At 32.3% G+C, this 12,266-nt stretch overlaps 1 protein-coding gene across 2 annotated transcripts; it reads left to right on the forward strand.

Moving 5' to 3' along the window:
- LOC134726966 (cadmium metallothionein-like) lies at positions 1–8,760 on the forward strand. Of its 2 annotated transcripts, none has more exons than XM_063591363.1 (7): positions 1–100; positions 807–912; positions 1,711–1,769; positions 3,647–3,680; positions 7,200–7,325; positions 7,857–7,913; positions 8,429–8,760. In XM_063591363.1, the coding sequence occupies exons 1-7, from the start codon at positions 53–55 to the stop codon at positions 8,563–8,565; spliced, it is 567 nt and encodes a 188-aa protein (XP_063447433.1). In that variant the 5' UTR covers positions 1–52; the 3' UTR covers positions 8,566–8,760. The 2 variants fall into 2 exon arrangements, with proteins under 2 accessions (XP_063447433.1, XP_063447434.1); XM_063591364.1 differs by having other exon boundaries at positions 3,650–3,680.
- The last annotated feature ends 3,506 nt before the right edge of the window (positions 8,761–12,266 follow it).

The following is a 12,266-nucleotide window of genomic DNA, read 5'->3' on the forward strand; positions in this document are numbered from 1 at the left end:
TGTGTTTTGATTTTTGAGAAGAAAGAAGCAATTTCTATCTTATCCATTTGTCATGTGGTCGATTTGGATAGTTGCGCTTAGTTTGATTCACTATGGATATGTAAGTCATTGCTTATAGTATATATAGATGTGAAGATATAGTAGCAATTTTAAAGAATATTCAACGCTTTTATATTAATTTTTTTTAACATAAACATTTCATTTTATATATCTACTTGTGTGACGTTTACATTTTGACATCAAACGCGCGATTCTTCACCAGAATTGACGTTAATCTAGCAATTTAGTCATACAGGACTTAACATATTTCATTACTTTATGGGTTGATTTAACAGACATAAATAACATACAAAAATAAGTAAGCAATGAACGTGGTTGTTAACACCAGGTTTAGTCCACATGTTCTACAAAGGAAAATGTTTATACAAAGTCAGACATACGACAGTTGTCCATCCGTTTGATGTGTTTTATCTTTTAATTTAATTTTGCTATTTGATTAGAGACTTTCGGCTTTGAATTTTCCTCGGAATTCAGTATTTTTGAGATTTTACTTTTTATAATAATTTGTATATTAATTCATCACTTCAATATCAAGGAGACATGAGTCGTTAAAATGCATCTTATGTTGAAATCTTTATTGAGACAAAATGTACATGCATCCAATGTTTGATTGAAATTAATAAAAATAATATTTTGTTTTGTTCGGTTAGAACATAGCTTTGTTTAAAAAGCGAAAGAAGAGAGTCATGTTGTGTTTATCGAGTAATCAAGAATTCTGATCATATTTATTCAACAATTTATTTTAGACTCAGACAGTACCTAGAGTTTGTCCGCCTATACTGAATCCTATAACTGATTGCTCGACAGCTAAATTTAGTTCCGATTGCGCTGGAGAAGACTCCGATTGTGAAGGTATATATTAATTTATTCCCTGCAAATTAAGGATAATATGAAGCCCATACTAGAAAATAATTCAAATTTAATTGCCAATAAAAAAAAAAGAAGTAAAATACGAAATATGTAATCATAAGAATGTTCTAACGAATCTCAAAGACATTCAATAACCTCAGAAATGTCAATCCGTTTAATCTACTAGTATATGGTAAATGGGAGGTAAAAGATCCCTTCGGTCTTTATACAGAACTATATTAAGAAAGAAATGATGTTGTGTTGTATTGAATATATATTTTTATCTTTCACGCATGTTCAATTGTGTCTTTTGCTGTCTTTCGAAATCTATTACTGTTTTCGGAATACATCTTTTCAATAGTGTCAAGTGTTACATTTGGAAAACAGCTTCATTTTATTTTATATCTAATCCTTGATTTAATTCGAATGCTAAAGTCGGTACATTCTGCTTCTCTAAGATTGTTTCCAATTAGAATTTTAAGTTTGTACTCCGCACCCATTGTTAAAAACAATAAAGCTCAAACTGCAAATATATATTTGTATCGTCTTCCGAATAACAAATATATTGTTGGGTTGAACATTTTAAACATGTAGAGTTTACAAAATATCACCCCTAATGTCTGATAGAGTTCGTTGTTTATATTCTTTTCTTAAACAATGTTTCCCGCGGTCAATTGCTTTATAAATTGAAGTTGCCTTAATATGTCTTAAATTGTTCTTAACTTTTCAAATTCCTTTGTGTAAAATGAGCATGAGTATCGTTGCTATGTTTAATGAAGATACATTTTAACTTGTTTATAGAGGGTTTGAAATGCTGTCCATCGGAATGTGGATCACAAAATTGTAGAAAACCTCTATTGGTAAGCTTTCTTTCTACTATGTTTGTGGGTTTTTAATAGTATATAAATATATCATTTATGTATCATTGAATTGGGAAAACTATTTATATGAATAGTGCTAATTTATCAAAAAGTGTCACAATGGAGCATGAGGAGTTATGTCGTTTGGGCCAAAGAAAGGATGTAAAAAAATATGGTTTTTAATTTATGTTATGGTTTTGGATATCATTCATTTAATTTTATTGGAAAAGAAAGCAAGTGACAGCTACAAACAATAAACAGAACAAAAAAGATACAAAAATACTGTTCTGTTTTCAAAAATTCTCCCTATAATACTAAAATAATGAGGTCCAATTTGTCAGCCGTCATCAGGTAAAAACGACAAATCAAAGAACTCAACTTTATATATTTGATATAAGAAAATGGTGTTAATTGAAAATTACACCACTCCAGACAATTAATATTGTCAATAATTAACAAGTTCCGGATCGAATCTGATACCGATACCAAAAGTAGGATATTCATCTGTTACCTACTACCTTATCTGTGCGTTCCGCATCTGACAGCTAGGCGCACCACAAAACGGTGTAGTTTGCCAAACAAACGGTTATAATCACAGGGTTGACACTACTAAATGCAATCATTGTCAAATTGTTTCCTATTGTAGTATTTCAATCAGTAATACTTTCTAATAAAACAATACGAATTCTAAAAATCTGGACGTAGTTTTCAATTTATTAGAGGGCATGACGTAAAACATCGAATAAAAGAATCCAACTTTATTTATAACTAGTATAGGACAATACTGTTGATTGAAAAATACTCCATTTCAGGACCTCTTGTTTTATTACCAATAATTGATAAGTTTCAGGTCGACGGGTTCAAACAGAAAGATTTTGAAAGGAGAGAAAACTGTGTATCTTATAATCGACATGACTTTATCAGATGACAATACCAATACTTATATTTAAGGCTTACGCATAGTTATATTTAATTCAGTCACGGACCCGCGATATCAAATGGAAGTTTTTAACGACCTTGCCTGGCTATACAGCCCTTGCACGGTCGGTTTCCCGCGATATCACGGGTGTGTTCTAGTTCGTTTATAAAATGCAAGTTCTGCAACAGTATTTATTTGTAATATCAACAAAAGTAATATGTTAACGATTCTTATAGAAACAACGAACGGCATGTCCAGTTGAAAACTTTCTTTGCATTAAACATCTGCAGCTATGTTACTCTGATCAAGACTGTCATTGAATCAGTGATCAGTTTACATATATTTTTAAAAGCATATAAAAAAATCTGTGCTTTTTAATCAGCATTGTTCACAATTATTGAGTCAAGAAAGGTCACAAGGCAAAAGATTAAAAACACGTTTGCTCTTCCCCCTTACGCATTCACGATGTCTTAAATCAGAACCGACCCCCTCACGCATGAAATAATAAAAGTTTTTAGATTTCTTAAGACGCCGGTCAACTTCGGACAAGCGTACAAGCTGCATAAAACGACAGTCAATCCTGTTGACGAAAAAATAAATTTTGAACTTGTAGGTCTGTTAATAAAACCAGCTCAAAATTTAAATATCACTTTTTTCATCAATGACTCGTGAGACGATAGATTTTGTAGGAGTTTTGCTCCATTCACAAAAAGTAAATGATACATGTATCTCTTCGTTAAAGTATTCACCACAGCATATCGTTCTCCGATTTTCCATATTTTGATCAGTTGAGTAAGAAAATTTCGAAAAGTACATATATTATATACCTTTTGAAGAGGTTACAATTACTCAACTCAACTACAACCGGAAAATCCTCTCGTTGTAGAACCAATTGTTCTGAGCGTGTATATTAACAGCCGTGCTATACATGCATGATTTTAAGTTTTATTATTTTCAGCAGGTTTTAATACCAGAACTGAAGCCTGATTCAGGTAAGGTTTATAATAAGTCATATGCCATGGTAGTTATCCACATGCTTTACATTAATATCAAATTATTCTGGCGAGGCCAGGGTGGTTTCAAAGTTGATGATTAAATGTTGTTTAAAATAAGAATAGTTTTATTTGTACTTGCATACTTCACTCTTATTGGTCGAACACACAAAATAAAACACAGTATAACACATTGCCTTCTGTAATCTTGTAATTACAATGCTAAAGTAACTTTATAAAATAGGATGAACAAAGTTACTCGCAAGTTAAAATTAAAGTAACAAGTCATTACATGGTTATAATCAGACTGAGTTTGTTCCTACGGACTTGTATAGAAACATACCGTGATGAACGTTCAGTGGTTTTCGTTTGTTTATGTGTTACATATTTGTGTTTTTTTCATTTTTTTTTATACAAATAAGACCGTTAGTTTTCTCGTTTGAATAGTTTTACATTGTCATATCGGGGCCTTTTATAGCTGACTATACGGTATGGGCTCAATGTTGAAGGCCGTACGGTGACATATAGTTGAATGAATGAATATTTTATTTGCGAAAGTATAAATAATATGCTATGGCAATACATAAACAAGTATATACAATGTGACAAAACAACAGATAGCAGAGAACATTACATAATATAATAAAGGTACAATTAATTCACAATACATGATCTAATTTTCCAAGCATAGTTCAGATAGTTGGTTGTGATTGATTTTGATTTTGCTTGAAGTAAATGAAAAAGTTTAAAATTATTTGGCCAAGAACAATAATATTTTGGCAAATGTTCTTGTCTCACAGTTCTGTAAGCTGGACATACAAGTATAAAGTGGTATTCATTTTCAATACAAGCCATATTGCAGCATATACATAGACGCATATGTCTAGGAATATTTTTATATCGCCCTAATTCCAAATTCAGTTTCAAAGTACCACTTCTCAAATTTGTAAGAAAAAAATCTAAATAATTCTCTACTACAAAGTCTGTTTTGAGGTGTTTATATATACAAAGTTTTTCACAATCATTTATTGATGCATACCAAGTTTGTAAATACTGATCCTTTATACGAGTTTTTATAACATCTTACTGTATATTTACATAATTCTGTGCAGTCCAAACATAGTTCAAACCAAGATTAAACAATAAATCATGAACACTAGGCGCCCAGTTCTTTTTACCCTTGTTTGCATCTTCTAGTAAAAGTTGGTAAACATCATAAACAATAGATGGTTTAGTTGTTAATTTGTGTGTCGTTTTGGTCTATTTGGGACAGCTGTCTCATTGTCAACCATACCACATCTTCTTTTTGTGTTTAAACATGAAGTTAACTGTATTACAAACATTAAACAAAGGGAAAAGTGTACTTGATACAGAGTGAGACCCTATGATTAATACTATCGAAGGAAAGAAAAGGACAAAGGCAAGCAAGACAGATTCATACACGATATCAACGATAAATGATTTCAGTGGTTTGTTCTTTTTTTGGGGGGGTGGGGGGTCCTCTTTTATTTCCATTTTACACATTTCCCCTGCTTAATCGTTTTGTATGCAAGAACAACTCACTGAAAACGAAAGAAAATCTCTTCTTCTAATAAATCCAATACAAAACCAGTCAATTCGTATTTTCTTGTTAATTCGACCCTGTTGATACTATTTATAATGCTTTTTCAGTGTTATTTTATATTTATATGGATCTTGTCTATATACATGATATACCAGCTTTGATTATTTGAAATATCTTCTAATTTTCACTTCTTCTTACTACATTTGTATAATCTTCAAAATTTACCTGTATTATTAAAACCGTTTTTTTTCAAAAGTGATTATTTTCGAAGGGTTAAATATTTCGCAGTGGTGTCTTGCCATGGCTTTGTTTGAACTTGTTTGTTTGCTTTTTGGCCTTGAATGTTTGTCCTTAATATGTAATTAACTGTGCATTTGCATTCAGATATCGCCGATCAAATTTGTTCGTTCATAGTATATTAATTTACGTTTTTGATTGAGTTAAGCCTTCTAATTGATATTTTATCGTGTGTTTTTCTATGTTGTGATATTATGCTATTGAATTTGTTTCAGAAAATGGGGGAAGGTATTGTAACATTAAAACGTTTAATCCCGCTGCATATTTGTGCACCTGTCCTAAGTCAGGAATCTGATGTACAGTAGTTTGTTTATGTAATTTATACGTGTTTCTCGTTTCTCGATTATAAATTAGACAGCTGTTATTCCCGTTTGAATGGTTTTACACTAGTAATTTTTGGGCCCTTTATAGCTTGTTGTTCGGTGTGAGCCAAGGCTCCGTGTTAAAGGCCGTATCTTGACCTATTATGGTTTACTTTTTTAAATTGTTTTTTGGACGGAGAGTTGTCTCATTGGCACTCACACCACATCTTCCTATATCTATATATATATATACAACTTGTCTAAACATCAACCCAACAATGTTAGATCTGTAAATATTTTTGGTTCTTCCCTCGCCGGGATTCGAACCCATGCTACTGTGATATCGTGAAACCAAATCGCCTGCACTGCAGCCGTCCCGCTAGATTACACGACCACCTGGGCTCTCATAAAAAGAGCTTTCGCTGGCCATGTTACCTTTCCACATCAGTGTTAATCTAGCGGCGTACTACAGTACATGATATATAAGGCATGAAGATGTTATTGTTACAGATCAGCTAAATTATCTATAGTAGAGGATCCTACAAATTAATGTAAGATACAGTCACAGAAAATAATTATATTCATAAGTACGTCTGAGTAAGTGACAACCCTACAACAGATGTATCCATCGGATCGCCATCAATGATGGTGATACATGGCTGTGTACAAAATGTATATACAACTCGTCTAAACATCAACCCAACAATGTTAGATCTGTAAATTTGCTTTCGCAAATGTTTGGTTCTTCCCTCGCCGGGATTCGAACCCATGCTACTGTGATATCGTGACACCAAATCGCCTGCACTGCAGCCGTCCCGCTAGACCACACGACCACCTGGGCTCTCATAAAAAGAGCTTTCGCTGGCCATGTGTTACCTTTCCACGTCAGTATATATATATATATATAGTCCTTGTTGATACAATCTTATTCCATGGAGAATTCGATACAAAATATAAATATTTATATAATACATAAATATACACAACCTTAATTATTCAGACGTGCATGTGCTTATCTGCCTCTACCAGATCAGGAATATCGAAAGGTATTGCCTTTGTTAAATATAAATGGCACATTCGCTTGAAACAATTGATCACATGTAATTCATCGGGCTTTGATGCCACTGTATATACAAGTTGGTGTGCCTTCCAACCCGAGCTGTATCCACACTGTCTACAAGGTATCCTACTACACCTATCTGCATTTCGGTGCAGTAAATGTGTTATACTATTGGTTTCTGTATGACAATTGATAGTTACAATATGGGGCATGCCGATTTCTTGTACTCTCTTTTTGTTCTTTTTACACATTGTTAATATTTCACTCTATACAAAGACTATATTTTCACCTTACAGGTTGTGATATTGGAGATCCTCTTCCTAACGTTTTCTGTGGCAGGGATCAACCAAATTGTCCTACAGGATATCACTGTAAGATCAGTCCATTTGATGCAAAAAATGGAATATGCTGTAAAGACAATGGTATTTAGTTTGAAATCACCAACTATATTGTAAAGTCGGCTGGCAATATAGATTTTATCTTATATTCTGATTTCATAACGATATTACGAGAATGTGAAATGATGAGGTTCTAAAATACTAAATAGAATGTGATTTCTTCCGATTTGTTTTGACTATATCCATAAAGGTTTTCCAGATCTTATAAAGACAACAACAACAAGATAAATAAAAAATACTGTTATTTTAAAAAAAATCAAAATCCAGCTGGCAAAGGTGCGCGAGCTTAAACATGACTGTCGAACTTAAACTACTACATATTCAAATTTTGTTATAATTACTTTCATCCTGTTCCGTAGTTTACGTAACTCTCTGAGGAAACTAATACTTATAATAACAAATAAATCATGTAAGATTACAAGAATCTTCAATAATAATTCCCCTCAGTATACTGTATTATATTATTTCACAATTTACACTAACATATATAGTTGACAAGTTTGTTTCTAGATTGCTGGACAAAAGAGGATTGTCCTTATTTTTTTTCTTTTTCAGAACCGACGGCTTGTTATGATTGCTGTGGAGCTCCTCCGTGTTGTAGCACATGTATACGTAAGTCGATTTGTAGTTGCTCATACGCTGGTTTATAGAGGACAAGGTCGATTTATTAACAGATTATAATTGCTGTACAAAACATTTCATTTTTAAGATACTAGCAGCCTTGTATATATGAATTTCTCTTATTAATATTCAAGAAAATTTAAAAAGGAATGATTGCATTTTTTTTAATTTTAAATGTACTTTTATTGCCAATTTACATATGATGTACCATGAAACTGAGCTGTAAATCCTAACAAATATTGACAACGATAAATGAATGAAATAGAAATTATCACCGATGTCATCAAGACAACATTTGTTAAGGACAAACACCGCTAATATATTAACAAGGGCATAAACTTCATATTTGAATGTCAATTCCACACTTCCAGAAATCTTATTCATCAATGAAATAACAAAATACTAGTAGCATAGAAAAACTAATATAAAAGTTCCATCTCTTAATACATCTCTTAATACATTGTTAATATTTCACTCTATACAAAGGGTATATTTTCACCTTATAGGTTGCGATGTTGGAGATCCTCTTCCTAACGTTTTCTGTGGAGAGGATCAGCCAGGTTGTCCTAAAGGATATCAGTGTAAGATCAGTCCTTTTGATGAAACAAATGGGATATGCTGTAAAGACAATGGTATTTTGTAGTTTGAACTCGGCCATATTGTAAAGTCGACTAGAAATTTAAATTTGACTCTACACTCGGACTGCATTCGATATAAAGAAAGTTGAAAATATTTTTACCATAATTCAGAAGAGGAAACAAACTAAATTGTGTTGCCTGCTTTACTAATCATGATCTATTGTATGTTTATAATCCTAAAAAATAAAGATTTACAAGTACATGTATCCCATGGATTTGACAGAAAATACACCTAACAATCATAACGTACACGGTACACCAAATATAGTTGACCTGTTGCTTTTAGTATATAAAAAAGAACAAACCATTTCAACCAAATATTGACTATGAACCATGAACATAAAGTCAAAGTCAGATGAAGCCTGCAAGACAGACATATACACCTTACAATCATTCAATGTATCCTTTATAATTTACAGTACGTTATTGGTACATAGTACATGAGAAAATTACTTAACAAGAAAACTAAACATTGACCAATGAACCCGGACAGACATGTACAGCGCACAATCACATCAAATAAGATTGACCTACAGTTTATGGTAATTAAAACTGAAGCTCTAAAGAGCCTGTGTCGCTCACCTTGGTATATGTGAATATTAAACAAAGGACACAGATGGATTCATGACAAAATTGTGTTTTTGTGATGAGTTTGTACTTCTTACTTTACTAAACATTCTGGCTTCTTACAATTATCTCTATCTATAATGAACTCGGCCCAGTAATTTCAGTTGTAAATATTAGTGAAAATCTACAATTTTTATGAAAATTGTTAAAAAATTACTATGAAGGGCAAAAACTCCTAAGGGGTTGAATTGACCATTTTAGTCATGTTGACTTATTTTTAGGTCTTACTTTGTTAAACATTATTGCTGTTCATAGTTTATCTCCATCTATAAAAGTATTCAAGACAATAACCAAAAACGGCAAAATTTCACCGAGTCAGATTTGCTCTAAATGCTTTGGTTTCAGAGTTATAAGTCAAAATCTACATTTTACCCCATGTTCTATTTTTTGCCATGGCGGCCATCTTGGTTGATTGGCCGGGTTACCGGACACATTTTTTAAACTACATACCACAATGATGATTGTTGCCAAGTTTGGTTAAATTTAGCCCAGTAGTTTCAGAGGAGAATATTTTTGTAAAAGATTCTTTTTTTTTTAAATTGGTAACTAGATGCTCCGCAGGGCGCAGCTTTATACGACCGCAGAGGTTGAACCCTGAACAGTTGGGGTAAGTATGGACACAACATTCAAGCGCTGAATCAAGCTCTTAATTTGGATTGTGATTAAATAGTTGACACTGCATAGGTTTCTGACACAGAATGAATGTGTTCTAATGAACTTAATTTTTTTTGTTTTCTCTTTGAGCAATTCACTATGCTGTTGAATATTAATCCTCTCAAAAAAATGTTTGAAGAAATTTTCTTTATATTTATGAAATTTCAAATAAGAAATATTGACCCCCCCCCCCAACCCCCCCCCCAACCCCAACCCAATTTAATTCACATCCCCCTTTCCCTTATTCCCAAAATAATCTCAATTCAAATTTCTAATGGAGTTTGCAACAATAACTACTCATTTATATACATCATAAAATATTAAGATGTAAAAAAAGTGCTTGTTATCACTGAATGGTAAAGATTGTTTTCTCTAATTCTATGGAAATTTATCCCTTTTCGAACCCATTGTATAAAAAAATTTAATCAACGTGTGGTTGCTGGTGATCTCAGAAGATCATTGGATGATTTTAAGGGTCATGACCTTTTTGGCTGACTGGATGAACCAAAATATGATAACAGGTGTTAATGAAATTGACAACTTCGTGCAATGTGAAAGGCACTCGAAGGGGATTTTCGGTAAACTAAAAAAGAAAATGTCTTTTTAATCATTAGAGAAACAGATTCTTACATAGTTACTCGTGGATTATCGGATTTATCCAATCTCGATAGTTAAATTATAAATTTTAAAGTACTCGCCGAGGCGGCTCGAACTTTAAAATTGATAATTTAACTATCTCGATTGGATAAATCCGATAATCCACTGGTATCAATGTAAGAATCTATATTTAATTTATCAGTTGATAGTAAAAAGTGAATATACATTGTATATTGTATATAACAAAGATTTAAGTTGATTCTGGACAAAGAAAGATAACTCCAACTAAATTTTTTTTTTGCTATTGCAAAATATTGTGCAATTAAATATTTCTTGCTTACTATTCTGGACAAAGAAAGATAACTCTAATTAAAAAAAAATTGCAATTGCAAAATATTGTGCAATTAGATATTTCTTGCTATTGCGCAATACTGTGCAATTAAAAAGACTTGCTATTGAACAATTGAAGATTTCTTGCTATTGCCCAATACTGTGTAATGGAAAATTTCTTGCTATTGCACAATACTTAATATAATAATTTTAGATCCTGATTTGGTCCAACTTAAAAACTAGGCCGAGAATCAAAAATCTAAGTACATGTTTGGATTCAGCATATCAAAGAACCCCAAGAATTTAATTTCTGTTAAAATCAAACGAAGTTTAATTTTGGACCCTTTGGACTTTAATGTAAACCAATTTGAAAACAGGACCAAAAATTAAGAATCTACATACACAGTCAGATTTTGCATATCAAAGAACCCCATTTATTCAATTTTTGATGAAATCAAACAAAGCTTGATTTTTGACCCCGATTTGGACCAACTTGAAAACTGGGCCAATAATAAAAAATCTAAGTACATTTTTAGATTCAGCATTGCAAAGAACCCCAAGGATTCAATTTTTGTCAAAATCAAACTAAGTTTAATTTTGGACCCTTTGGACTTTAATGTAAACCAATTTGAAAATGGGACCAAAAATTAAGAATCTACATACACAGTTAGATTCGGCATATCAAAGAACCCCAATTATTTAATTTTTGATGAAATCAAACAAAGTTTAATGTTGGACCCTTTGGGCCCCTTATTCCTAAACTGTTAGGACCAAAACTCCCAAAATCAATACCAATCTTCTTTTTATGGTCATAAACTTTGTGTTTAAATTTCATAGATTTCTATTTACTTATACTAAAGTTATGGTGCGAAAACCAAGAAAAATGCTTATTTGGCCCCTTATTCCTAAACTGTTAGAACCAAAACTCCCAAAATCAATCCTAACCTACCTTTTGTGGTTATAAACCTTGTGTCAAAATTTCATAGATTTCTATTTACTTTTACTAAAGTTACTGTGCAAAAAACAAGAAAATGCTTATTTTGGGCCCTTTTTTGCCTCTAATTCCTAAAATATTGGGATCAAAACTCCCAAAATCAATCCCAACCTTCCTTTTGTGGTCATAAACCACAGATTTCTATTCACTTTTACTTAAGCTAGAGTGCGAAAACTAAAAGTATTCGGACGACGAGGACGACGACGACGACGACGCAGACGACGACGCAAACGTGATAGCAATATACGACGATTTTTTTTCAAATTTTGCGGTCGTATAAAAAATTACTATAAAGGGCAAGGACTCCTTAAGAGGTCATCTGACCATTTTAGTCATATTAACTTTTTTGTAGATCTTACTTTGCTGAACATTATTGCTTTTTAAAGTTTATCTCTATCTATTATAGTATTCAAGATAATAACCAAAAGCAGCAGAATTTCTTTTAAAATTACCAATATGGGGACAGCAATCCAACAACTAGTTGTCCAATTCATCTGAAAATTT

This window comes from Mytilus trossulus, chromosome 7 (genome assembly GCF_036588685.1).
Source record: "Mytilus trossulus isolate FHL-02 chromosome 7, PNRI_Mtr1.1.1.hap1, whole genome shotgun sequence".
In the NCBI taxonomy this organism is placed as follows: Eukaryota; Metazoa; Mollusca; class Bivalvia; order Mytilida; family Mytilidae; genus Mytilus; species Mytilus trossulus.

What these genes read in the sequence shown, in the direction of transcription:
- LOC134726966 (XM_063591363.1), top strand. Translation starts at nt 53, where the DNA reads ATGTGGTCGATTTGGATAGTTGCGCTTAGTTTGATTCACTATGGATAT. An exon ending in ATTGTAGAAAACCTCTATTG is followed by an intron (nt 1,770 to 3,646) that starts GTAAGCTTTCTT and finishes TATTATTTTCAG; the next exon opens with CAGGTTTTAATACCAGAACT. An exon ending in GTGTTGTAGCACATGTATAC is followed by an intron (nt 7,914 to 8,428) that starts GTAAGTCGATTT and finishes TTCACCTTATAG; the next exon opens with GTTGCGATGTTGGAGATCCT.